We start from the raw sequence: 23670 nt of genomic DNA, 5'->3' as shown, positions 1-23670 counted from the left end.
GTATTGGTCACACATTTGTCATAGTGTAGTCACAGTACAGATAACGTAGCCATATCCATAGCAATAACCACATCCACAGCCACAGCTTCAACCACCACAGCCAGGCAGAGCAGCTGCAGCTGTGGTACGTGCCAGTGTTTGTAGACTGTCGAAGCTCGGCCTTTTGAAAGGTGTAATGAACAATAAATGCATAAGGTAACGCAAAGGTTTTTCAGAACAGCAACTCCCACCATGATATTTCGGGGGCTACGTAACCTACCTTCCCTAGATTGATCTATAACGTAAGTAAATGAAAAAGTAAAAGTAAATGAGGGAGTGATGTTGGATACAGGGATGTTTGCTTGCTAGCAGTCGTCTTCTTCCTTGCCTTTGTTGGTGGCTTATTACTGCTACCAACTGTCGATCAGTGGAATAGTGGGAAATAGAGGACTTGGCAAGACAAACAAAATGGGAACCCACTCTTAGAAACATTGCTCCATAGTGCTACTAGTGGTCAAAACTCCACAGGGTATCTTTAATCTTTTTTGTATTTGTAATATTTTTTGTAAGGCACACCACATTATAATTTGCCATTAAAACTGTGTGTGTGTGTGTGTGTGTGTGTGTGTGTGTGTGTGTGTGTGTGTGTGTGTGTGTGTGTGTGTGTGTATACAGGTGTTCTCTGATGGGCTTCGACCTGAATCGGCACTGGCAGGATCCCTCTCCATGGGCCCACCCCACGCTGCACGCTGTCAAACAACTCATAGTGCAAATGAACCAAGACCCGGTGAGCAAGCATGCCCACACAAACACACACACACACACACACACACACACACACACACATACACACACATGTCCTCCATACTGTGCTCAACATTCCTCCACCACAGTAATGTCTACTGGTCCCAAGTACAGTTTTCTGCCTCCCTGCTTGGTTCAGCATGTTCTTCCAATCTGTGTTTAGGGTGTGTGCACTGGGGAGCATGGATAGGCCAGTCAGCACCTCTAGAATGTCAGCTAGGCTCTCCTGACCATTCAAAACATATTACTGAAGCAAGTCTCTTTGCTTTCAGTCTCTAACTCTACTGTAACTTTTTCCTTCTCCAGTTTTAGTCTCTCAGTCAGAGGAATGCTACACAGGCAGGCAAGGGATTTTTCTCTTTGTTCCTGATGTTAATTATAAGCAGAGCGGCAGGTTGGTGGGATTACTGAAGGTCAGTGTGTGTCCTGGGAATACTCTGCCCTTTTGTACACTCCTCTAATCCTGATAAGAGAGGGAGCGGGCTGGGGCGGGATGCAGGGCAGGCCAGAGATGGGGTGAGGCGCGGGGCTGGCATCGGGCAGATTAACCTTTTCCCCCGGCGCTGACACACTGATCGATAGACTCTGTCATGGCAGGGTGATCCACTCATGCCTGTCATTCACACATGCCCACAAACGCACACATACTCATCCTGAGCAAACAGACACATACACATACCAACACTTCATCGCACAACTAGAATAGTGCAATGCACAGACAAACAGGTGTTCTTAAAAGCATGGGTTTCCTCTGCCAGCATGGGTATTTTTCTCTCTCAGATGCACACTTTTACAAATATATTGTAACTCTCACATCATTATATAGAGCAGTGGTTCCCCACGTTGGGGTGGAGCCCCTCTCAAGGGGCCGTGGGATGAATCTAACAGCGTTTTCACATTATGTACGATTGATTCATACCGTGCCCGTACCTCCACTCCCCCACCGGTGAGCTTACACATTGTTCCGTACCGGACTACACTTGATCCACACTCCAAAGCAGTTGGTGGTTGTAATGCGCCATAACGTTGTTTGCGACCACCATAACACATCAAGAAGAAGAAGAGTACACTTTTGTTTATGTTGTCGCTCCAGTGTAGAAAAGAGCACTATGAGCACTCTGCCTACTATTACACTGGGGAACACAATTTTTGTTGAGTTAGGTCTGACAGCTGTTTTTAACTAATTTTTGGGTGCGGAATCCAAAACTGATCTCAGTTTTTCTCTATCACGTCAAGTTTTTGAACTATAGGATCCCCGTTTTCTTAAAAAATATGAAAAATACTGTACTTAACAGATATGTGTGTGATAGTACTGACCTATTGGGAGCTGCACACACCTCTCACCGCACTGTCTCAATTGTGACTGCACAAACAAGTTGCCACGTAGCTGTAGATGAGTCCAATCGTAATCAGCTGGCAAGTCTTACTACAGCTAATCAGTGGAATTTTGCTTATCAGGAGGGTAAGCTGTGGAGAAAAAACTTGACGTGCTAGAAAAAAACTGACTGCAATTTTGGAATCAGCATGCCAATTTTAGTTTTAATCAGCATAAAAATCTAACTCAACAGAATTTTTTTTTCAAATTGTTCCCCAGTGTTATTGCTATTGTGGAGACAATGTCAAAACGACCCGCTCGCCTTCCTTCCTACTTTATCAGCCATGGCAGTCTATCTCTGTGTTTTGGTACAGTATTTTTCACACCTGATGCGAACCGTACCCGAGTACACATGAACTGTAGTCGAGACCACACAGTGTTCACGCTAATCAAACAAACTGGACTTTGGGGTCAAGTGTACTCCGATCCGGGCGTGGGTCCGTGATGTGAAAGTTCCCTAAGGAGTCACGAGATGATTGCTGGTGCAAGAAATTAAAAAAACGAAATTACACAAAAATTATGTTAATTTGCACTCTTTTCACCAATCTTTGCTCTTTTCTTGTACAGTTTAATTTGACCTTTTAAGGCCTCTAAAAATGATTCAATTGAAACAAGTGACAAGAGTTCACAAGTAGACATTTCATATTAAGAGGCCACAACAAAAAAAAGGACGAGAACTAGCGAGTAATTGCCAATACATTTGCACATATTCCGTCTCATGCACATTGAATTTTGCCAGATTTTTACCATATATTGCTATCACCTAATAAGATAATTGAATTGCCTGCCACCACAGTGACTTTGAGTTCTCTGCCTAGGTACATGCAGTCCACAGTGACACTGTATTGGGCCATATGTTTCCTGAGTCCACTCCTGCTGGTCAGAAGCCTCCCATTCCCTCTCCTTCTCTGTTGATAACCGTCCCGCCAGCACTTGTCCTCCTGTAACCCCCCTTCACCCTGATGATTGCCTTCAGTCTTACAGAGTTAATTTGGAGGCTTGGGCAACCTCTTCTCTTCTGTCTCTCTCTCACCACAGCCAGTTAATCCCATCAGACACACTACTCATGTCTGGGGCTCCCAGATGCCAGTTTCAATGCCAACTCTGAAGCCAGGAGGGCTTGTGCTGCTGCCCTCCATTCATGCTCATCTCACACAGCGGGCATAGAGTCTAATGAGGCTACTAGGGTTGGAGGGCTCTGCTGGAGGACTCCATTAATAGGAGATCAGCAGCAGCCACAGCAGAACAGTTGGGTAAAGCTGGCATATGTGGCCCATTCACTAGCTGCTATCTCAGTGTGGTCACTTCTTTAAAAACTAGGAGACTGAGAGGACGTTGGAATGGGAGGCCATTATCAATTGTAAGGTAATTTTTCATACTGTACCCTAAAAACTTAAGTAAGGGGCGGGTAGTTCAGCAGACCTGGAGTTTGGAATGGTTATAACAAAGTCACATAATGATGAGACACTTGTTGGGACACTGGGATTGTGTGAGCCCTGCCTCATGAATTATAGTAATTTTGTGCAAAGAGACAGTAAAATATTACTGATTACACCTTTACGTTAGCTTGCTGTAAAGTCTGAATCAAACTCAGATACATTAACCTCATCATCATTTTGGGGAGAAAGCCTATACTTTATGATGTTCATTCATGAAATCGTATTCAGGTATCGGCCCCAAAGTGTGGAGAACAGTTTCCGAAGATTCAGTGAGTCACTCACACAGGTGGATGGCAGGTGGCTGTGGGCCACTAGCTAATACAGCTTTAAAAGCAGCTCATTTTAATGTTGTTGTTGCTTGCTGTTAACTTTGTAAAAATGTGCGAGGAATGCAGGTCTCGATGCTAATGTTGTAACAGCACAAATACAGTAAATGTTAATGGGGTCTGTAGGCTACAATGAATTGTGATAGACTGTTCTTGATAAGTACAGTTAAATTTGTAAAGGCAGAGTTACATTCTCTCAATTTTTCCCAACTCACAATGTATTGCAATAATCCCTCTCGTGCAGCGATCGACCAAAGAACAACCTCAACGTTTGAAAAGTACAACAGAGGTTGTCGTTGTCTCTTGGAGTTACAGCTTTAACCTTTTAAGTTAAGTGTGGTGGTAGGCATGAGGCTGTCATTATGTTTCAACACTTACAGTTTTGATTTATACAATACTTGCTGAAATCAAGATTTATTATACAACAAGAGAATATAACATGTACTGTAAATGTACTTGGCTTCCCCTGTAGGTGACCATAAAGCTTGACAGAAAATCCTGTTTTTAGCAGAATCAAGGAAGTCAAGTTGTGTTTATGATAGATGTGCATCTCTAGATACAAACTCTTGCATGTTTTGGGTGACTGCCTAATAATACAACTCTAATAACAGTCATTCAGTGTGTTGTCCATTGTATTTAGTGAGTCATTCAGTGCTTCTCTCAAGTGTGAAAACTAAAAACTCTGTGTATGCTGGTGGCAGTAAGTCATCATATGTGGGCTGTTTATTTTGTCTTTGTAAATTTAAGTCATCTTTAGAAAATCCAAAGAGTTTGTGAGCACTAATTGAATTCAAGGTGCAGTGCAACTTTGCTTTGGGCCTTTATGTACATAAATCTGACCCTGACTTTTTGTCAATCACCATGACTTCTTTACTACTTTAGATACCTACAGTTCTATGCATAAGGCATCATAATTCAAAGTCACATTGCCCTCCGTTGCACAAAGGAGCCCATTCAGTTTGAAACTCCATCAACCATTCTTGTGACAGACACCCAGTCACTCCAAAGCAAATCTCCATCATTGTGAATTCAGCAGCACTCTCTTTCTGCTAGGAAAATAGCTTCCTTCTTCTCTTCAGGCAATAACTTCCCAGACAAGTGGCATTTAAATCAAAGCTTGTAGCTGGAGCAACCCACGCTGCATTGGTATTGATGGCTAGAAACTTTTATTTGACAAATATTTGTACATAAATTCAACACTGCTCAGAACATTTAGGCAAACTCTGCCCTGAACAACAAATTATGTTTTAAAATCTGTGACTTAAAGTCCCATCAGCCAGCTCACTGGGAAGTGTTATATTAATATATGAATACAGAGTATGTACAGTTACAGTTTGGCATCAAGACTATGAACTTGTCACTCCTCACAACATACAGCCTGCATAAAGACAAACATTCCCCCTTCAGAGGAAAACAAATCAAAGACTACAGGTGGATCATGGCATGGAGGGGGAGCATGCTGAATGTGTGTTACTCCACAGCTGAAAATAGTCCCAAACAAATGCACTGTATGAGTAAAAAGTGCATTCATCAGTGGCTAAAAAATGCATAATTGACTATATTTGTGACCAGATTTAAGAAGGAATCAATGTCTTGGTGGTGAATTCCACCAATAGGAATTCGGGAAGCATTGAACGACAGAATAATGCATTGTTGGTTTTTGTCTCTTCATGGGATTTGTTGACTATAAGAAAGATATGGAATCCTGTCAGTTTTATCCTTTAAATAGTCTGCCGTACTTTAACATTGATTTAAAGGGACACCACTACTACAGATCTCACTGAGAATCAACAATCTCCTCAGCTCTGTGAAGCTTTCAGCTTCAACTCATCTGTTGGCATACATGGTTGAATCCCAATGACTCTCACCAACATCTCAATACAACACCATGGGCTTAAGTTCTCAAGTTGATTGATCTGTTGCCTCAACATGACGAAAAAGTAAATGAAAATATTAGCATAAGGCTGGCTTATCAATAATTCTAAACCAACAATAACTATCTTGTGATCACGACAACAAGTGTAGAATGATTTGTCTATAACTCATCATATTCAAGTCCAAGCTCCTTTTACACCTCTTTGATAAGCTGACACGTATAAACAGCACTTGCTGTGTTAGTCATAAAGACAGAGTTTGTCATGTGATTCAACAGTTTGACTCTTTTATGTATTTTTAACAGTTCTTGGACAACAGTGGAGTTCTATGGCACAGAGGCACCAGCTATATCAGGCAGCAGCTACACGCAATACTTGCTAATCGGATTAATTCATATTTGCTTTTAGTCTCGTCAAGGGAAATGTAAAAATATATGTTGCCTCATAAACCATAGCTGCAGATGTTAAACTGATTGTAAATCAAAGTTCTGTTTGTGAGTTTGTTTGTTTTTCTGCCCCCAGTTGTCCAAAAGTGCTTAATGCAGCTTTAAAAGGGATCCTGCACATATTATTCACATAATAAATACAATGTGAAATGTAAAGTAGAAGTGTGCTCAAGTATAGCCATTGTGTGAATGACAACTAATAATTTGCCTATAAGCTGGCTGTGAACTTCCTCTCCATTCGTCTGAAGGCACGCTTGCTCAAGCTGTTTCATAAAATTCCATCATTTACCATCTGCAGCTGAACATTGGTCAGCAGGGAAAATGGCTGAAAGAGCCAGTGATGCAAGGAGCTATAATCTGTTCCCAAGCTACCCTGTTGTTTGTTTTGAAAAGAGAGAAATGGAGAGGGAGAAAAAAAGGAAAAGAGACCAAAGAAACAAATGGACCCATCTCCTTCCTAAAGCGTTGCTTTTCCAGCTCATTTATCAAAAGCAGAGGAAGAATTCTTTTTGATTGGCTGATTACCAGAAGCATTTATCACTGGCCGACATATCCCCACCAATTTGACACTGCCATTTTGGATAATTTGTTAAGGATGACAAAGAGGTCATTGTTGCCTTTGCTTCCTTGTGACCTTTTTAATATTAGAAAATTAATTTTCAATCTGAAACAAATGTATTAGGTCCTGTCACAGCACCTAGATGAATTTTGCACCTTGAAATCCTCCTTAATGCCCTCTTTCTGTGACTCCTACAGCCCCGACACTAGTCTCACTTTCTCTGTCTCTCTTTCTTTGCTCAACGGTCAGATTTGCCTTGAAGCTGGGGATCTCTGTGTGTGTGTTTTCTGTGTGTATTTGTGTCTTTTTCTCTGTCTCCCTGTCTTCTCTCTCCTCTCTCTATGTGCGTTGTCCTCTGGTGTCAGCCAACCATTTCTGATCCATTTCTGAGATTTACGGCCAATTTTACCCCATCATCCCTGCGTCGTTTCAATCCCTCCATCATCCCTCTCTTTATTCTCCCTCGGTTTGAAGCTGAATTGTCTGCTTTTCACAGGAAGACACAGATGAAGCTCTCACACTCTGGCAATTTTTATGCTTTTTTTTCCTCAACTTAGTTCACAGGATTTTACTTTATCTTAATTTTTTACATGATAGTTCAAATTATTTTTCCAATACTCCTTTTTGCTGTCTTTTCTTATCACCTCTTCTTGTCTGTACCTATCACCCTCCTTCTCTTTTCCTTCTCCTCTTCTCCTGGCAGGCCCTTCCAACAGATGTGGTAGCTTATGTGGCACTAACAGGCCAGAAGCAGAGGGCTGCCTGCGCCCGTTCAGGCTGATTACAAGTCACCTCTGTGTTCATAAACAGACAAATACCGCCATCAATTTGAGAACACAGTACAGACTGAGGGGGAGAGGGGGAGAAAAGGAGAGAGACGGAGACAGACGGAGGGAGAGTTTTGTGTCATTTACTCTCATCCATGAAGCAGGTCATGCCATCTGCCATGTTCTGTCACTGCTACATCATTAGAGGGTCACTGACCATGTGCCCCCGTGACCTGAATTGGCTTCTCTAACTAATGAAATGTTGGGTAGAGTTTTACAGTGTATAAGCGATATGATTTCTATCCTTTTTGTGTGGGAAGGTTTGTCTCAGTATGAATGTTTGATGCTCACAAATTCACACCTCGTGGCTCCACAGGGATAGACTAGCACCTTGGATGTTACCTTGGACTTGGCCGTTCTCTGAATTCCTCTCCTAAACATCAATTGTCCAATCATTGTTTAGCACCCATAACTAAGTACGACAGGCCTGTCAAGCTTTGAACTTCTCCACTTGTTGAAATGCATTTAGGCTTCATTAAGGTTGATACTCTGTACATTAAGAGTTGGAACGGTGGTTTCTTGTTTTCAACCCTCTCCAAAACCAAAAATCCAGTGAGACCTGGATGCTACAGGCTAACGTTAGCTGGCTCTCCTGCTCTATTGTATTTGGGGAAGTTTTCACTCCAGCAACTCCAGCCAAACTCTTTATCCGAGATAGCGTTACATTTGCCAAACACATTGTTATTCTTCATCAGCCTTTTCACTTATAACATTGAGTAAAACTTTTAATAAAACATAAATCTAACTTCTCAGTCTTACTTGTCCATGTATGTAAGCGAAGCAGCTAAACAGCATTATGTTAGAATGAAATAACAGTCGGATCTTACATTTATTCTTAACTTTACTTGACTTTACATACTACAGAACAATACTGCACGCTAGGAATGAGAAGCCTCTTTTTTAATCAAGGACACATTATTTCGAGTGACACATCTGCCACATCTGAAAACAGAAATCTTGACAGGCGTAGCAACAGTAACTAAGGGGGTGGGGCATAGTGAATAGTCATTTGACATCCCTCCAGTCACAGGCCTGTTTTCACATCCTCTAGAGGATTTTGCTTCCCCCTTCAAAGCTCAATCTTGAACATGGAGAAACCTATGTCACTCCTCCCCCAGGTATTATAGGCAATATTTTAATGTTGGATGATATGCATGACATGGCGAGTAAGTCCAACTTTCTTCTCTTGAACAGGCAGCAGTTTCCCTTCTCCTCAAAAGGTATGCTGCTGATGCCAAGAGCTTTATTCAGAAGCTTGTAATCCTGCTTCAATCAGCTCCTTTTCCTTTCCGTGTAAAGATAAGCCCGGCATTTACGGCCCTCACAGCAACCCCCCCGCACCCCGCTCTAATTAATATGCAGGAGATAAGTACTTGTCTGACAAAATTCATTCGTTTGACCTTCTAGGTTTTACACTAAACTGTTTGCGGCCGCTGCAAGTTCACCGCAAGTTGAGAGTTCCCTGGAGTTTCTGCAGCGAGATGGGGCTTTTGTTTCTCTCTGAGAGGTTTAATTTGGACAGCTCGCTCTCCCTCTCTGTTTCCCTCCCTCACTCTCTCAAATTGTCTTCTGACTTTCATTCGGCAGTCTCTGTTTCTTAATTGCCCCTAATTGCTTAATTACAATTTCAAATGAACAATTCTGGAGGTCAGAGCGGGTTGTTAATTGAAGCATCAATCACAGTGGTGGGGCCTTCAGAACCGTCTGAGTTTGATTGACAGGGCATTAACTGAGTATTGTAGTAAGCCTGGACATGACATTGTGTGGGCTCCATGGCTGTTACTACTGTTACTGCTGCTCCTCTCTCTACTGTCCTTCACATGATGCTGTGAAGGAGAAACCTGGGTAAGAATAAGGACAGGGACAGATTAAAGTTAACTGAATTTGTTTTGTGTCTTCACCCACGACAAACAAGACGTGGCTTTAGGTCCTTCACCTTCTGTGCATGTCCTCTCTTTATTTGTGTATTTCTTCCAGATGATGTACTTTCCTGTCACTTAGAGATAAATATCTACTTCAGGTGGCTTGGATACTCCACTTATGAATGTGACTGAATCTGTGTTCGCCCCTCAGTGAACTGGCACACAGTTTTTCACACATAATACACATTTTTGGCCATATACTATGGACACTTGCTGTTTTCATGGTTTAGGACACCTTGATCCGAATAAGTGAACACTTAATGCTATAGCATACAGTGATGTTTTAGACCAGTGTTTAGTGTGCTTCCGACTTTGTGGCCACAGTTTGGGGACGAAAAATTTCCACTGAATTTGCAGAACACTTATTCACTGGGATTCTATGTAAACATGTAACCACCAATTAACCTCTCTGCTATAATCAGTCTGCCACCCTCCTCCAATCCATCCACCTCTATCTCCTCCTTTTACTCTTCTCCCTCCTCCCAGCCTCCATCTCCTCCAGAGGGGAGAGACCCAGGTGATTATTAGGCTGGTTTCCCTCATCTAGACCTTGGCTGGTTGGTTTGAACTCCTTCCACCCTCCTTCCGCTGCCTAATGGAGCTGGATCTGCCTCTCTCACCACCTCCCTTTCTTTCCAAACTGCCCCCTCTTCTCTGATTTTCCATCTCCCCTTCCCCTCTTTATTTCCATCCCCTATGTAACTCTCCCTTTATGTCTCTCTATATATTTCTCCCCCTGTCTACGTCCTATCACCACCGCGACTCAGTTGGCTGCATTCTGGCTGCTCTTTTTTTTGTGTTTTGTTTTTCTGTTGTTTCTCCCTCTCTCCTCCCTCCCACTGTCCTATTCTCCCCCCCTCCTCCTCCTCCTCTTCCTCCTCCTCCGCCTCCTCCGCCTCCTCCACCTTCTCCTGCTGCTGCTCCTCTCCTCTGGGGCTCCATCCATCAGGTTGTCGGGGGCTGCTAGCGGCCGACTCCCAGCCACCATATTTCACCGACAGCCAGCCAAGCAGCTGACAGCACAGCCACCGCCAGGAAATTGCTTTGGCTGTGAGCGGAATTTCAAACACAAGCACACTGCGTCGCCCGGGCCGCCCAAGCACAGCTTCCCTCTCTCTCTCTCTTCCTCTCTCTCTCCTGTCAATCTCTCTACACCTCCCTACACACATCTCTATGTCTCTCCCTATCTCTCTCTGTCTTTCTCTCTCTCTCTCTGTTTGTCTTTATGTACTTATTTCCTCTCTTTCTCTCTCTCTTCACCCCCGTCTCTATATGTTTTTCTGTTTGCTCTGTCCCTCTGTCTCTTCACGCACACACACATACACACACACACACACACACACACACAGTCACAAACCCATATGCATCGTTTTCTCTCTTTGTCTTTTGTCCGTCTTTGTTGTTCCCTCTCTCTGCTCTCCCTCCCTCCCTCCCCTTCACCTCCCACTATCTTTTCCTCTCCTTTTCCATCCTCTCATTCTTCCCTTCCTCTCCTCCTCCTTTACGGCCCACAGGGAGCAAGGTGTGGTGCTGAATGTGTAATGAGCAGAGAGGAAGGGAGGGAGGGAGGGAGGAAGATAAAGAGGAGGAAGAAGAAGAAGAGGGGAAGGATAAAACCAGGAGGAAGAGAATAGAGTGATAAAATAGGGGAGGGGAGGCAGAGGGGAGGGATTCTGGAAGGTGCTGCTCCTGAGTTAAGGGTCAGCAGGTGTGTGTGTGGTTGTGAGGGGGGGTTGTATTCCTGCCCATGTCAGAACCAGTTTAAGACCATTGAAGTGAGGAGGTTTTTGCCCTTTTGCTGGTCTTCAGATCCTGGCTGGTTTAGGTTTAAGGTTTATGATTTAGGGTCGGGGTTATAAGAATACACCATTTTTTGTTTTGTTTTGGAGACTGGACTGTTGCATATACAGCAAGATCATAGATCAATTAAAATCACTTTCCCTCTGCTGCTCCATTCAAATATAAGCAAGAGTTGTGGTTAGGTGGTTAAGTTCATCTTAAAGTACACACCACTAAATTGTGCAGTTCCTTGTAGTATATTCTTAGAAAAGTTAAGTAACCACCTGAAAATAGTTGTTGAACTAAAATGTACAATGTTTCATATTTGTTCAGAATGTAATTGAGCAATGGGAGAGTGTTTCATAATAAGTTAAATATCATTTAACATGATTGTCATACAATGATGTATGTAAAGTAACTAAAATGTTGATGGTGGACCAATTCCACTTTACATGATAACACTATAAAGTATACATTATGTGTTATTATGCATATTGTACACTGTTGGTTGTGGAGGTAATTAATACGCTCTACTGTTTTGTACCACCCTGAGACATGCACACATGGACATCAGACTGCAACTTTTTGAAAGTTACTGCCAATTTAAATTAGAAATATATATATTTTTTAAACACAGCAAAATGTTGATTATTTCTAGCTGTGAGCACTACTTATTTTGTGTATTGCATTGAGAAGTAACAATGTCCATTCACAGCACACTCAAAAACTCTCAATACGCTCAATGCATACTGACACTACATACTCAAAATCTTAGTATGTTATTGTTAAAATATGCGTAGCTTTCAGCCACCCTTGGTAGCACAGAGCTGCCTTGGATTTTACATCGACTTTACATCGAGTTTAAGGAAAATACATCAGTTTAAGTTTCATCTTTGTTACTTCACATATACATGATAACGACATCAAATCTTTCCAACTGCAGCCCTTTATGAGCATTAAATACCTGAAATGGCTTCAGTCATCCAGGACTGTGATAGTCCTGCATCGAGACATGTCATAGTGAGGGTTACAGTTAGAGGTTGGAGAATAAGTCAAGTCAGTGGAAGCTCCCTGTTTGTATCACAAGATAAAAAGTCTGTGTATGCGCGTGTGTGTTTGTGTGTAGATTGAGTGATAACAGAGTCGAGCAAGAGAAGCAGATCTTATCAAATCCATTTTACACAGTGTATACTGGAGAGAAAATACATTACACACTCAATATGAAGTCAATATTAACCTGATAGATAAGTATGGGGTATGTGATGAATCTGTGACATCCACATGAGGGAGCGTGTGCGTGTCCTTACGCCATATTCATCTCTGCTCACCATCCATGTATGTACTGTAGGTGTGCCCTTCAGAAGGGCAGTCTGATTGAAGTTATGTCTGGGTGGTTGGCTCCTTTCAGGTAGTAAACATATTCTCAGTCCACAGTGTCTGGAGGGTTTGTAGTCGTCTCTCCAGAGCAAAGAAATGCCTTCCTGTAATTCCAGTGGGTAAACTGGTACGGACTGTTGCTCACACTGCCTGAAAAATCTCCCATCTTCCCCACTAACCTGTTGTTTTTCATCTTCTGTCTGTGTGTCTCCGTTCCTCTGTCCCTCTGTTACTGCCTCCCTCCCTCTTTTCCTGCATCAGAGAGTTAGTTTGGAGTTCTACATTGATGTTCATGCCCACTCCACCATGCTGAATGGCTTCATGTACGGCAATGTGTTCGAGGACGAGGAGCGCGTCCAGAGACAGGCTGTCTTCCCCAGGCTGCTGTGCCAAAATGCACCAGACTTCTCCTTTGTAAGTCACGCAAACAGACACACACAAACACACCAGAGAGGCCAGCTTTAGGAGCAGAATTTCACCAACTTCAGTCCCAGGGCTAGCTCGGAGAGAGAACATAAAATAGTCCTATCTCAGCAACTACTGGTGAGGTGGTGTTCAGTGAGGCACTTAATTGCCACCTGCTGCACTCTTAGTGGCACACAGTTGAAGACCTTGGTTGCGGCGGGCACCTCCCAAGTGTAAATGTGTGTAACTGCGTGAATTTGAAGCGAGGTGTTGATTGAAAAAAAAAACTGCTTAGTTGGTTTGAGGTGAGGAAAAAATATACACAGACTGCATGTGTGTATTCATTGGCAATACATTATGCACGCAGCTGGCACACGTGAGTGTAAATGTGAACACATGCACACACACACAGACACAGGAGGTTTAAAGAGGATATGTGTGCAAAAGAAAGGAGCGTGTTCCAGCTGTGCACTAAGATCCTCATCTTGACCACAAAAGGAGGTGAAGGGAGTGTAAAAGATGAGTGAATCTTTATAAACCCTGACAATTCAGTTCAATAAAATACTAACACACATCCAATGATTCTAACTCTGGAATATATTTAAAAAGATATGAATTATGTAAAAAAAAAAATAGCAAAAATTCAGTGTTAGGTCGGTATGCAAAATTATGGTGTGCCACAACAGCAGCAGTGATGGCAGAAGTCCTTGAGGAGCAAAAATGTGAATGGAAATGATGTATGAGAAACTACACCATTCTCCCCAAAATAAGGTATGAGGTAAGCTGCAAATTATCAATATGCTGTATATCCAATATCCAAAAGTATGAACAAAAACTTGTGAAATACCATATTTGATGTGTATTTTACTTGTAGTTGCAGGTCTAAAGAGATCCTACAGATGCACAGAACAGAGATACAGTATGTAACAAGTTTACCAGACATGTAACCATTAGTACGAATATGCATTTATACTGTATGTATGTGCAGAACAGAAATAGCAAACACTGTATAGGTCATGACGAAGCACAGGACTGTAAAAGTAGGCCAGGATAATCTGTATGAGCAGTGCAGGTGTTCTTCTAAAGCACCCTCTGAGGTGGCTGAAACTGGGGTTTTTTGGACAGGACTGTGTCGACTGTGGTCAGCGAGGAGGGGAAAACCAAGGAGGAAATGAAAGTAATGGAAATGAATGGTGGAGAGAAGCAAAGAACATGTGGGAGAAAACATCCATTCACTGACTGTGATGCTCCTCCACTCGGCCACACATGCATAACCTAATAACACCTTTTCATACGGGTACATTATCCACCAAACCATTTCCTCTCAGCCCTGTGTCACTTCCACTGACCTTCGTTTTCTCAGTGACGGTGACATTTCATAGCAGAGCCTCTTGCACACATCATAAAGAATAACCTTTATTGCCCATTGACACTCAGTGCCAGCCTCAATACAGGGACAAGGCAGACAGACGGACGCTCACCCACACATGTATGGAAATGTCAGTGTCTATACAGTATGCAGTGTAAGAACGAGTAAAACGCTATTTCAGGAGAATTTATCTCTCTCTCTCTCTATCTTGCTTGTGTGACAGCTGGCCCAGGGGTCATCTTCCTCACTGTGCTTTTGTCCCTCTGCCCATTCAGCACTACCTAAAGCCCAATGCAGCAGCAGCAGCACAACACAATCATGGCAAACTCCCACTGGTGGCCACCAAGTCTGCATTTCAGCAAGGCAACTCTCACTGCAGCAGCAGAGTGGAGTGACAGTGAATGGAAACTTTTTCCACACTCTTCCCAAGACAGCACCGTATTTGTGTAGTATAGCTGACACGCTGAAACCCAAAATAGACTGGATGGGGTTTTTTTCTCCTGCTTTTGCCATTTACAGCCAATCTTTGTAATGACATTGTAGGAAGTGAATCTGTTCAAATAAGCTACTGTGCCCCTCATAATTTGTCCTGGATTCTCGAGGGGCAAGTTACTAAGAACCAAATCACTGGGTGTTAATGCATTTTCAGTGATGAGTCAATATTGACAGTAGCTGTTTTGTTTTTTCATTTGTCAACAAGGTAAACATTTAATTCGGAGTCAAATATATCTTAATGGATTTATTATTGTAAATGTAATAAGAGGTGTGTTTTAGTTTAGCTTGTCAAAAGCTGGTTCAGTCGTTTCATGGTTGGTTCAGGGTTCATATGACTGACTCAAGACAGTATATAGTGCAATTACCAGTGATAGTACTAATATTAATGTACTTGAAACACATACTCATGCTTAAGGATTGTTCCGTGCTACATATGATCGGTGATGTATTTAATCAGAATCAGAAGCAAACAACACTACCATGATGAATAGCATGATACTTCAATGATCCCTGACACATATGACCTGTATACCTTTACCTAAACACGTCCCAGCACCCAACTGAAATTTTCCAACACAACATGAACATATTATCACCTTTTACGGTAAGTTAATATGGCAAACTTGTTAACTGTTGCTTATTTACACATCCAGCAGACATGGAGAAATTCATTTGGGGATGTGTTTCTGTTCAATATTCACTCTCTTTTAGCTCTGTTTTTTGTCTCTACCAACTCTAATATCTGCCTCTTGAGCTGCTAAATGCGCCACTATGTTCACCAGCTCGTCCCTAACTTCCTCTGCCTGCTGTTTGGGTTTATTATTTTCACTGGAAACAGCTGCCTGCTGCGGCCAAAAACGACGCTGATGAAAGCGGTGAGAGTGAACCAAAACAGAGTTGTGGGCCTGAAAAACAACGAGATGAAAGATGTTTAAAACACTCTGAACAGTTGAGGGAAACTGCAGAGTTTGGTGATAATTCTCTGTGGGTTAATCACTACGAGCAACATCTTTCATATTACATGTTGTCATTTTGATTCATTGTTATTACAAAAACACTGATTATAGCTGCTTTAAACCTTTTAGTTACCATAGGAACACTCATAGGTCTTAGCAGATTTGCCCAACACTGTAGTCCCTGTGCGATTCTACAGAAGTCTTTTGACTGACCCATTTCCACCATAGTGTACAACTGTGCAGTGTAGACCTTTTCAAGTACAGTGATGTGAAAACTGGGACACAAAAACACAAAAGCAATATGTTTTTGTTGAATGTGTTTTTTCTTCACTGTTACTGTAAGTGTTTGAGAAATAATCCATCACTCAGGTTTTCAAAGGTTTTCAAAAACATTTTATTTTGGAAAGTTTCAGCTGGGAAACACTGGCCAGCTGCTAGCACACTTAACTCATAACAATTATACATAGAGGTATTCAGGATCTATAGAGGTGCTTTAGCAGGGTGGATGTTTGCTGACACAAAGACTTGAACTCAGATCCTCTCGCTGAAATGTTTTATTTGTGTGTATTCCTCTAGTCCAACACGTCCTTCAACCGGGACGTGGTGAAGGCCGGTACCGGTAGACGTTTCCTCGGTGGTCTCCTTGATGACACGTCCTACTGCTACACTCTAGAGGTGTCCTTCTACAGCTACATGACAGCTGGCAGCACTGCTCCTGTGCCCTACACTGAGGAGACATGTATCCTTCAACACATGTGATCTGTGTGCGTGCGTGCGTGCGTGCGTGCGTGCGTGCGTGCGTGCGTGTATGCATCTGGGCGTGTGCATCTCCTTGTTTCACACACACACACACACACACACTGTTCCTGCAGTAACAATCTCCCACTAAAATCAAGCCAGTTGATCTTATAATCATCAGTCATTATTCTAATATTTGTGTTCCTGGTTGTGTGAGCGTGCGTGCATGTGTGAGTGTTTGTGTCAGGTTATGTGTACTCACTAGAAAACCATGTTGCTCTTTTGTTGCCTCTTGTTGCGACAGATGTGCAGTGACAGAATAGGGATGTGATATCTGCGTCTATTGATTTCATTTACAAAGGAGAGAGGAGAAAGGGGCTTGTGTTGGCATATGTAGCGCTGTGTGTGTGTGCTCAGTTGAGGCTTTGATTAATGGAACAATGGAAGAAATGATTCCTGCTGACTACAATCATGCACACACACGTAGGAGCGCACACATACATTCGTCATGGGAACCGAAGGTCACAGGTTCCTTAATGGAGCCAGATGGGAAGAAGTTTTCCTTCAGCTGACCTTCTCTGGGCTGAAGAGCTCCTGAGAGCCGGCCGATGGCGGTGTGATCTTACCAATAGAGTGAGTGAGAAGAGGGAGAAAGAGAGATTTAGAGAGTGCGATAACGACCCTACACATGAAAAGTATGTGCTCCCTTACACATATTCTGCAGGTGGATGGGGAGGGTGGATATAGACGTAGCCCTAGTGCCCTCTAGTGCTAAGAGCTGGTGCAGTCGTTGACTCACCAAAGATTTCCTATTCACACCCACGTGAAAAGTTAGTAACATTCAGGTAAATTCTACATATTGATGATTGGAAATTTGTAGAAGTGATACAGTGACAGACAAACATGAATCCTGTGAGCAATGAGGCTTTTAGGAGAAGATGGAAAAAAACACACCTGGTATTTAAACGTAAAAAGAAAAGGCATCACTCAAACTAACTCATGCATATTATGATGTGGTGTGTGTGTGTGTGTGTGTGTGTTTTCTACACCCTCTCATCACTTTATTGCTTCTTGTAGAAACATTTCAGGTTTGCATTACTGTTGTGATGCCCAAATGGAAATACAGGCATGTGCATGCACACAGGGCACCACCACGGTGGCAAACAAATAGTTAGCCTTACATTGAGGAGACAGGTGTCTGTCGGCTGTTATGATGAACAAAACAGCACATAACAAATTCCAGTCTGTGTTTTCATTTGAGTTGGTGGCACTGGGTTCAGACCAAGATGAGAAATGTGGAGTCAGGTTTCTGCCTCTATTTGTGTGCAGAGGGGACGTTTCTTCTGAAGGTCAAAATCTCAGCCCTTATGGGAGGACTTGCTTGATCTTTTTTGTTTTCCAGGAGTGTGTGTATGTGTGTGTTTGGCTGTGAGGAGGGGAGGTGTACAAGAAGGAGGGGCTCCACAGGGTGGGCAGGCAGCACAGGGACCTGGTGTAGAGTGGAGATTGGGGTCAGGCAGGTTGAAGGAACCGACCATGTCGCTTTATACGCCCCAGCAGTCAGCTCGATGGAGCGTGCAAATCATCAACAGAGACCTTTAGCATCTCAACGCCCCCCCTCCACCTTTCTCACCTGATGCACACACACACACGCACAACCACACACACACAGTCTTCTAAACTAATACATGACAAGTGAATAATAACCTGGGCCCCTAACTCTTACCACCTTCCAAACATGCTGCCCCTTACCCTTTCATCCCTCCTGATTCTCCTCCACTGCTGTGACTTGTAGCCACCAAATTTGAAATCTTAACCTTTCTCACAGCTGAGACTTTTGTCACAGTTTGAAGGTGCTCAGAAAAGGGTATAATGCAGTGTGTGTGTGTCTGTATTTGTTTTCTGATCTGTCCTCTTCCTCTTATGTCCTCCGTTGTCCTCTATTCTGTCCTTTCCTCTCATCTCGTCACCCAGAACATAACAGCTCATTATATCATTTAGTCAAGCTGAGAATCCTCTTCTCTGAAACAGCAGGGACAACCTCTATCGTGAGTCTGTCTTCTCTTCGTCCTCTAATCACTTAGCACCTGTGTGTGTGTGTGTGTGTGTGTGTGTGTGTGTGTGTGTGTGTGTGTGTGTGTGTGTGTGTGTGTGTGAGTGTGTGTGTGTGTGCCTACTCCTACATGTATATATCTCTTTTTATACTTACATACTGTACTTAAAGTTAGTTTCAGCAAGGTAAATTCTAGTCTCACTGACATCAGAACTGTAATTAAACATTTTGGCCTGTTATTTTCCACCTGTTTTTTCTAGTTTCATAGTCCAACTGCATTTTGTGATGGACCTTCAGATTCAGACTACTTTAAACTGGAAAGTGGAATTGATCAAGGTTGAGAAAATCTGGGACCTTGTTCAAAACTCAGCGTGATGCTTTCCATTGTGTGTGTGTGTTCAGTACATGTATTTATGTGAGCTTTGGGGGCCTACTTACCTAATAGGTGTGTGTCAGTGTGTGTGCTTTTTCTGTGTTGTGGGGAGACAGTATTCTCTGTGACTTTGAAGAATTATTCCAAAACTTTAAAAGCCATTCAGGCTGTAACGCTTCCCTGAAAGATTTTGCTCTTGTTTTTCCTGCGCTGAGTTTAGCGGGTTGCTTTTTTCTGTCATGGTACAGACATGCAGATTTTCAAACTTCTAAAGAAGGTGCAATTCTTCCTTGTTTGATTTCTGCAAAGAAAGACATGCAGAGGCTTGTCTGAAACACTGGTCTTCTTATCAAAGGTGTTCACTCAAATAATCCACATCTTTTGTCAAGTGGGTCAATGTTGGGTTATCGAGAAGGACTGTGTGGTGTTGACTAACTCGAAGATGCATCGATGCAGATTTACAGCTCGTGCAACTGGGTTTGACTAGTCCCAAAGGTGTTCCAAATGTGTGATGTGACGTGCACCTTGCCATAACAGTGGGGCTCCATGAAGACCAGAGCTGCCAGTGGAACACAGTATGCATCAATGAACCTGACACCCAAGGGACAGGCTGTGTGAAGTATGCAAATGATATAGCTTGGAGGCAAATATGCTTCACTACCACACATCATACACATCACATCACACAGACATGCACAAATAGATAGGTGCTCACACATGCAAGCAAGCGTACACACACAGACACACACATCTATTCACACAGCTGATTGCACAAATATTGTTGCTCTGCTCAGATAAACAGGTGTCCTCACATGAGCACTCACAGAGATTCACAAACACACATGCACACCTCCAGTTGTGTTGTGGTAGTTTTTGTATACAGTGATAAAGTTGATGTTCATGGAGACTCTGGAAGTGCGGAAATGTCATGCTAACTAGAAAAGGCAAACTTTTCAGAAGAAACTTGTGTTTACAGCAGAAAATTAAGCATTTACAGTTGAAAGAAGTTGAAGTGGCAATTAAAATGGAAGTGCTGAAAGAAGTTTCAGTTTAGGTTCAAGCACTGAGATGAATCTAACTAGTTATGGTTGTTTTAATTTAAGTGTATTTATTAAACAACAGATTAGTAGAACTCTAATAGAAACATAATAATTGAAATATAAAAATAGTATCCATTTTTTTCAGAGTAGCATAAATCAGAGGAGTCCTGTATTCCTGCTCGTGCACATTATAAGAAAACAGAAGCCTTTGTTGTTCAGTTTACTCAAGTTTGTCTCCTTGGCTGGAACAGTTCTTCCTGTCAGGGATTTAAGTCAGCCCTGGTTTGTCCCTTTGGGCTACAGGACGTGAGGTCTTTGACTCCGGTGAATCGCTATTGGGGACAAAAATGTCCCTTTCTGTATTGCTGTTGTTGACTAGCCTCTTAATTAGCATTGATAATTAGTTCTCAACGTGTCAGTGTAGTGACAGGACCTGTCAGTGGCCCATATTGATGGCTTGAATGTCCCCTTGCTTGTCTCCTTGTTAACTCCCGTCCGATCTGGACGGCATTCTCCGCGTGTCTTGTCCGTTTTACCACTGGGGGCCTTGTTGTCTGATTGTCACCTTGTCTGTCTGTCTGCCAGGACCAGGCACGAGGGACATGACGGTGAAAGCCGCTAAATGCCGTGCTGACAGTAAACAGCTGCAGTAAACAAGTAATGACGCCCCCTTTGTCTCGTGTGCCCCTTATCTCATCAGCTCCTAAGCAGGCGTGCCCTTGAGCCATGACAATGACCTGCTATTGATTAGACAAGACCGCTAAGTGTACTGAGATGTTAAAGAATACACCTCAGACATCTCAGTGACAGGCAGGCAAGAGGCTGCGTCCTCTGAAGTGATATTTGAAGCTTGCACATACACCTCTATGACCTCTCTGGAGCTGGTTAATGATTACACAATGATAATGATAATGCTTTGAGATCCTTTTAAGTTGATCATGTAGTATTAACAATATTTTCAGTATCAGTCTATGTGTTAATTCAGAAGAGGCTGCCTAGATGTGGACAAGCAGCTGGAGTTTCTTTGAATATTTCACTACCACCCACCTCTGTAATCCAAGCTACAGCCCACTGACTGTTTCCTGGCTCTCGCACACATCACTTCCTGCTGCAGCAGCAGCCTCGTTCCAGACCCTATGGTTTCCCCCGGCAACTGGCCAGACTGCAGTCAGGGCATCCTCTGCGTCTCCAACCAGTCACCCCATGGATGAAGTTCTCCTTCAGAAGCTGACCGTCCATCACCAAACCTCCTGTACTAGATGTGAGTCGTGACAAGCCAAGCTGAGAGGCCATCTGCGCACGATGGGGTCCGGGAGATATTTTTGTCGCAGAGCGTGCCTGGCCAAAGAGCTCAGGACTGGCACCGAGCTCTGCTGATGAAAGAGAACGGAGGAAAACACCAAAAACTTTCCTGAGGTCAGAATGAAGACGTCAAGGATACAGGGGTGTGTTTGTTTACATATATATAGATATATATTTATATATATCTATATATATATAGATATATATACAGTACACAGTCCTTATGAGTGTGTATCAGCTATCACCTCTTAACAACTAGTAGTTGATTAATAACTAACTACAATCAAATCATATGTGTTATTTTTAGCCATGCAGCGTCAAGGCTCTAGGGATAGGAATGTCAGTCAGTCAATCAGTTAGTTGATCCACCACAGACTTAAATATCTCAGCAATCTTTGGATGGATTTCCGTGAAATCTTGTAGACTTTCACGGTTTCCAGAGGATGTATGCTAATGACTTTGATGATCCCCTGACTTGTCCTCTAGCGCCACCAACAGGTCAAAGTTTTGACTTATACTGTGACATATTTCAATGTGTACTAGAAGAATTGCCATCATATTTGGTACACACATTCCCCCTCATGATGAATTGCAATAACTTTGGTGATCACTTAACTTTCTATCTAGTGTCAATACTTTGGCTTCATTCCTGCAAAACCTAAGACATTCCCATCAGCCTCAGCTGTACATCGTGTTTATTGTTAATTAGCATAATTAGCAAAAAAATAAGATGGTAAAAATGATACCTGCTAAACATCAGCATATTAGCATTGTCTTTTTGTGATAGCATGCTGATGTTAGCATTTAGCTCAAAGCACAGCTGTGCTGCTAGCACGGCTGTGGACACTTAGTCTTGTTTAGAACATTAAAATTTGCATAAAAGCAAGATTCAGAAGGACGTAACCTTAGTTTGTTCATCTGTAGTTTTATCTCGACCTAATCAGTATCATCAGCTAGCAGTAATGAGGCAGAATGTGAGGCCCCCACACACACACACTCACAGCAAGTCTGGCCTGATGCAGGACTCACAGACAAACAGCCAGATGGGGTGTAAACATAGACTCTGGAGTCATGTGGAGAGCGTTGCCATCAGCCTGCCGGGTGAAGAATGAGGTCCTGTGCAGACTCCCAAACATACGCAAAAACACACCCTCAAAGGCCAAGGTGACAGACTCGCTACAGAGGGGCCTGCTTGCACATTTACAGGCCAAACTTACCAGGTATAACCTTTTGTTTGTGTTTGTGTGTGTGCCTGTGTGTGTTGCTTGGATATGACAAACTACAAAGCCTGAAGTGTACGCCCAGACATCCGGTTCAAACAAAGGATGGATGGATGGTTTACAAGTTAACAGCTTTTGGACAATAGCTTTTCACCTTTGCAGCAACCAGGATTTATATAGCTCAGGTCATTTTTTACATCATTATGAGAAATTGGAAAATAAAGATAAAAATGACAGAATCTCCATCTTTTTCTAAAATCTTTTTCTGTATGCCAGTTGTTTCAATCACACGGTTGTGACAGATAGATAGCCCAGCGGATGACAGGCTGTATCTGAGTATCAACAATGTAATGACAGGGGAAAGTGACAGATTATGTCTCTGTGTTGCTCCATCATGCTCCAGCCTGGTGAAGAATGGAAGTGGCTAAACATCAATGCCTCGAGACAGGGAGAAACCTGTGTGTTTTTGTTTGTTTTGTGTCGGGATCTATATGAACAATCTATATGTACATTCTGTATAGATGAAGGATGATGGAATAAGGACGATGGACATATGTCTAAAAGGGGGAATAGATAGATTGGCAGCTGATATTGATGGTGTTTTTCAGTCCACTCGCCTCAGTGACCAGATGAAATGTACATCTGTTAGCAACATTGTTCTTATTTATCTGTATTTACTATATCTTCACTCTTGGTGATTGGAAACATTGTTGAGATTCTGCGCTTCTCTACTTCTTCATTATCTGAACGTGATTGTCATCATTACTTGCTCCGCTAGCCTAATAATCACATGCTTAGCAACAGCACTCATAGACACTCAGCTGTTTTATAAAAGCAGTGAAGTTATTGATATTGTCCCTAATGTAGTGAGGGGCAATTGGACAGGGGGATGATGTGTGTGCTCACCTCTGAATTTAAATAAGGCCTCAGTGTGTAAGTAATTGCTTTTGTGGGATTCATACCAGCATCATGCATTTGGCTGACGTGAGTGAAATGCAGTTGATTTAGCCTC

At 42.7% G+C, this 23670-nt stretch overlaps 1 protein-coding gene across 1 annotated transcript in view; it reads left to right on the top strand.

The window, feature by feature from the left end:
• agbl4 (AGBL carboxypeptidase 4) overlaps window positions 1-23670 on the top strand; it is a 253600-nt gene that overhangs the window by 228523 nt on the left and 1407 nt on the right. Inside the window, exons 9-11 of the mRNA XM_070908675.1 lie at window positions 655-766; window positions 12969-13121; window positions 16509-16671. Of these exons, the coding sequence (XP_070764776.1) occupies window positions 655-766; window positions 12969-13121; window positions 16509-16671 (428 nt within the window). The remainder of the gene's footprint in view (window positions 1-654; window positions 767-12968; window positions 13122-16508; window positions 16672-23670) is intronic.

This window comes from Enoplosus armatus, chromosome 7, assembly GCF_043641665.1.
Source record: "Enoplosus armatus isolate fEnoArm2 chromosome 7, fEnoArm2.hap1, whole genome shotgun sequence".
Taxonomy (NCBI): domain Eukaryota; kingdom Metazoa; phylum Chordata; class Actinopteri; order Centrarchiformes; family Enoplosidae; genus Enoplosus; species Enoplosus armatus.
Note: the sequence above shows the minus strand (reverse complement) of the source record. Positions and strands in the feature narration are given on the sequence as shown.